Source organism: Lactuca serriola, chromosome 3 (genome assembly GCF_051521515.1).
Source record: "Lactuca serriola cultivar US96UC23 chromosome 3, Lser_US96UC23_V15, whole genome shotgun sequence".
Classification (NCBI taxonomy): Eukaryota; Viridiplantae; Streptophyta; class Magnoliopsida; order Asterales; family Asteraceae; genus Lactuca; species Lactuca serriola.
The window spans coordinates 190,587,219-190,592,488 of NC_136410.1; the positions used below are offsets into that span (position 1 = coordinate 190,587,219).

The 5,270-nt window shown below is 34.7% G+C and overlaps 1 protein-coding gene across 1 annotated transcript; it reads left to right on the forward strand.

Annotated features, from left to right (window-relative positions):
* The first annotated feature begins 1,235 nt into the window (after positions 1–1,235).
* LOC145093466 (E3 ubiquitin-protein ligase RGLG2-like) lies at positions 1,236–4,348 on the forward strand. Its single transcript, XM_079031599.1, has 11 exons — positions 1,236–1,670; positions 1,766–1,850; positions 1,928–2,071; positions 2,162–2,275; positions 2,356–2,453; positions 2,558–2,637; positions 2,721–2,826; positions 2,931–3,058; positions 3,675–3,852; positions 3,937–3,993; positions 4,102–4,348. Exons 1-11 carry the CDS (start codon positions 1,458–1,460, stop codon positions 4,180–4,182), a joined length of 1,284 nt encoding a protein of 427 aa, XP_078887725.1. The 5' UTR covers positions 1,236–1,457; the 3' UTR covers positions 4,183–4,348.
* Positions 4,349–5,270: the final 922 nt, after the last annotated feature.

The window sequence follows — 5,270 nt, forward strand, 5'->3', positions numbered from 1 at the left end:
CGTACTCAGCTAGTGATGAGATACGGGACCTCGACCATACTCACCTCCCTACCAGGCATATACAAGTATCACACAGACAACAAGTATAATCTAACATGTAAACATTCCTCGGGCACCCGCCCGACATCGGACCTTGGTTTGGAATAACATACTAGCATACAATGCATAGGGCTAACCCCCCAAGTCTTCCTACTCATAGACTACATGGGTTGGCATTGCGGCCTTAGATCCATTCACACAGTGAGGAGATTCACCTTGCACTGCTGAAGCCCTAGTTGGACTAGCTGAGTACGGACGAAGTTCTGTATCTCATTATTAGCAGAGTATGTTTTTTAGGACAGAGATACAGTAGAGTATGTTTCTTTATGTGTTATCATGTTATATGATTGTATGTGTTTAGCGGGCGGGGCCCAGAGACAGGCGGGGCCTAAGAGAGACAGATCTGTATATCGAGCGGGGCTCGATGTCAGGTGGGGCCCGATGCCGGAGTATTAAATTAATGGTTTGACAATTATGGTTTTAGTATTAAATTAAAAACGAAATTTTTGGTCATGATTTTTGGGATGTTACATAGTTAAAACAAGTTAGTTGCTTTCTTATGTACAAAAAATAAGAAATTGCCAATATGTGAACATGGATAAGAGATAGTTACTCTCCTAAGTTATTTTCTCTTTGAGTTACCGGTTAAAACAAATATTAGCCGGTAATATTGATGTAATTATTGCCAATATATAAACCCGGATAAAAAGTAGTTAGCCTTTCATTTTCCTTTTTATCTTTTTTGCTTCTAGATAGTTGTCCACTTGTCCTACGGCTTTCATACTGGAGTTGTATGAGGACTCCATGCATAAAACTCAATGAAACGAACACTTCCAAAGTAATCCAACACTTATCAAATCAAAAGAAGAGTTCGAATGTTCTATTACTCTTCCAACACAATCAAAATCTTCCATTGATGATGTCCTAACAAATTCTTCAACATCATTTGTAAAACAGCACATGGTGATGCTTCAGAGAATCCACAGTATCCATCCACTCAACCTTTCTACGAATCATTCATGTAGATTCACTGATTCACCTCAGCTTCTCTTCTAAAACTGTTAATAACAGATTAACTCCAACTCTTAAATGCTGATAATGATGATGATTACGTTTCTTGTAGGTGTAAGAGATAACTCTTCAGACGTACCAATCCCGGGTTTTCACCGATTTCTACGGCAACCAGATAGGTACAAACTTAATTTCCGTTTCAGGTTTATCTGTAAAACAACAAATTCAAACGTTTTCGTAATCTCGAACACCTCTGAAGCTTTCTCGATCTCCTTATTAGGTTTTATTGTACTCATTATCTGATTCAGTCTTTCACTATAAATAAGGGTTTACAATTCGGTATTGAGGGGTTTTTTTTCCTTCCAACAATTCACAATTTGCATTCTTAATATCTGAACGATTAATCAATGGGAGGAAAGAATTCGAGGGAAAAAAGAGCGAGATGTGAGCATTCGTCATCGTTTTCAGGTAATCAGTACAGCGGTTATCTTTCGCAACCATATTTCGCTCTTCCGCCACCTGCTACTGCTCCTCCGGCATCTCCTCCTCGACCACATAAGAAGAAGAAGCTTGACAAAAGATATTCAAAAATCGACGATAGTTACACCTCTTTGGAACAGGTAAACATCGATCACCTACGATTTCTCTCATACTTAACAAACAATTCTTCATATCATTCTTAGAATTAGGGATTTTACTTTTACTTCATCAACAGGTGACAGAGGCTCTTACACTTGCAGGACTCGAGTCTTCTAACCTCATTGTCGGCATTGATTTCACCAAGAGCAATGAATGGACAGGTAATTAAAGCTTCTTGAATTCCATCAATGGAAGTGAATTAAACTTTAAACATGCTAACATCGGATCATGTAAATAGGTTCAAAATCCTTCTATGGAAAAAGCCTACATCATACTGTAGATCATAGTCTAAATCCCTATGAACATGCCATATCCATCATCGGGAAGACATTAGCAGCTTTTGATGAAGATAACTTGATTCCATGTTATGGATTTGGAGATGGTATATATAGTATATATACTTCTTTCACGATTTCATCTAGTCTTCATTCTTTATAAATATGTTAATTTTTTTTTTGCTCTCAATTATCAGCAACAACACATGATCAAGATGTTTTCAGCTTTTATCCTGAAGATGGTTTCTGTAATGGATTTGAAGATGTTTTGAGTAGATACAGAGAAATTATCCCTCATCTCAAGCTTTCAGGTTCTTAATCTGATTTGATCCTTTGTCATCTTCGATTCTTCTTTGTTGATAAAATTACACTTTTTTTTTTTAATCTGTAGGCCCCACATCTTTTGCCCCTGTCATTGAACAGGCTATGACAATTGTTGAACAAAGTGGGGGCCAATACCATGTCCTATTAATCATTGCTGATGGGCAGGTTGGTAATTTCGGTCAATATTAATCATACTTTCTAATAAAATTTTGATTTTGATTAAAATCATAAAATAAGCACTTATTTTAATACTATTATTTAAATTATAGGTAACAAGAAGTGTGGATACTGAGAGTGGTCAATTGAGTCTACAAGAACAGAAAACTGTAGATGCCATAGTCAAAGCAAGGTGATTTATCTTCATCCATTAAAAAAAAATTGTGTTTTGACATTTATACCCTCGTTATAATAATACATTGTTGTTTTTGACAGCAAGCTTCCACTCTCTATTGTATTAGTTGGGGTAGGAGACGGGCCGTGGGACATGATGAAGGAATTTGACGATAATATCCCTGACCGTGACTTTGATAATTTCCAGGTGAAAATTAAAGCTACTTTCAATATAATTCCATGGTGTCATCCCTCTTTATATTATACATTTCTAATTTTTTTTTTTTTTTTTTTTTTTTTTTTGAATATTAGTTTCTGAATTTCACGGAGATCATGTCAAAAGACACGAGTTCAATTCGAAAAGAAACGGATTTTGCTCTTTCCGCATTGATGGAAATCCCTTCTCAATATAAAGCAACAATCGAACTAAATTTACTTGGGTAACCTTCCTTCCTTATCACACAGATCAGGACAAAGGACAAGACAGAACAGGTTATACTGTGTTTGACATACATTGGGATTAAGACAGACTAAATTTACTATGGTAGGTGACATTCCATCTGACCGTTAGGCTATGTTTGGCGTACTAGCTGATAAAAGATGATGTTTGGTAAAAAGTAGCTGGAAGATATAAATTTACATAAAAGGGTATTTAGAAAAATTTTATTTTTATAATTAATTAAGGGTATATTTGGAAATTATTAAAAAAGCTCATGAAAAAAGCTAGTCTAAGTAGCTTTTTAAAAAATTAAGCTTATAAATGAGTTTTTACGCTACACAACCTAAAAAATCTTTAAATATAAGTTAGCTTATCAACTAGCTGTTGTACGCCAAACACAGCGTTAGTTACACAGTATTTGACAAGAAAAGAGCTTTTGGCATGTACTCGACTGAGAATGAGACTGAGATTCATGTCAACAGGACAAAACTCAAAAGTAGTAATGTTTGTCCGACATAAAAAGATGGACTTGTTCTTAATCTTTTATATGCGTAAAAGATGTAAATGCCCTTAGTCATCTTTTGAACGTGATTTTTTTTTTTTTTTTGAATTTGCAGTAGTCGCATAGGAATGTCATCGTGGAGGGCGGCCCTTCCTCCACCAATCCCTCAGGCATCCTCCTCCTCATACAACACCTCAAAAGCATTGGAGTTGGTTCCTTTTTCTCGTGTATATGGTCAAACTAGTCAACTTCTAATATCAGAATCCATTTCAAGATCTACAAATCATAAAAACGTCAGTTTTTACACAATTATAATTATTATGAAACGCAAGGCCATTTCCTCGTATTATTATCTGATTCTAATTCTGATTATGCAGTTATGTCCCATTTGCCTTACTAACACCAACGACATGGCCTTGGGGTGTGGACATCAGGTATATTTTTGCCTTCGGTTTTAAATTTACTTTAAATGTATTTTTTGAATTTGTGAACATTTCCATTTGTAATATTTTTATTAATTTTATGATATTTAATCTTTACAGACATGTCATGAGTGCGGGGAAACTCTTCAATTGTGCCCGATTTGCCGGAACTTGATCGAAACTAGAATAAAACTCCATTAAAAACTAGTTTATTTTAATTTAGCTTCTTTCATTTCATGAATCTTTGCCACCAACAAGGTGTTTTTTGTTCTTTTGGTGAGCCATTTTAATTAGGCTTATTTTATTTGGTGATCTTATTACCAAAACTCGACGTGATTTGATGTAAATGAAGATTTATTTATTTATTTACTTTTTTTTTTGCTTACGATAAAATGAATATATATTTATCTTACTTATTTACTTGGTTGTAAGTACAGATCGTGTTTTGAAATTTACTAAAATTACCATTATCGTCATTTGTATGATCTATAAAATTCAAGTTATTTGGCAAAACTAGCTGCTAGTTGGAACTTGTAGGTTTTATTTGTTATATGAGCATTAAAAAGACTCGATAGTTTACTTTAAAATGGTATAAGTTTTTATATTTGTGGTTTTTTGTTTAAACCAAAGCTACAAGTTTGTATTTCTAAACGTAGTATTTTGTTTAAATTTGAGTTTTTGTTAAAAGCTAAAAACTATAAACTCCTAAAAATTCATGTCCAAACACGATCCAAAATAAAAGATTTTATGTTATGCTATTTGGAATACCCTCAACGGAGGGTTTTGTGGTCCAAGGTGTCAAGATCCACAAGCACAAATACCACCTAGGTTGTTCATGGTGGGTCGTGATGGCTACGAAGAAGAACAACGACGAATAGGAGGGTGAGAGGTGTTTGACTCGGTTGACTAGCCGTTTAATGGCAAGTTTTTTTTTTAATTTTCAATTATTACCTATAAATACCACTTCATACAACCATATTTTTCACACAGTTCTTCTCTTCTTCTATTTACATACACACATTTGTATTGTTTTATAATCCAAAAACCATGGATTCCAACCAAAATATCCCACCAAACTCTCGTGACTACAAGTCCGATAACACTTTTGCGTTAGATACATCTCCTCGTCAATACTCGAATATGTAATCACTTCGAACCGGTTTTATTATTTGCTCCAAGGTGCTTTCCTTATCCAATAAACTCAACTTTTTCAATAATCTTATCAACCTCCCACCCTATCAACATCCATTTCCACAACAAACCAATCCGTTTTCGTATATCCACAACCT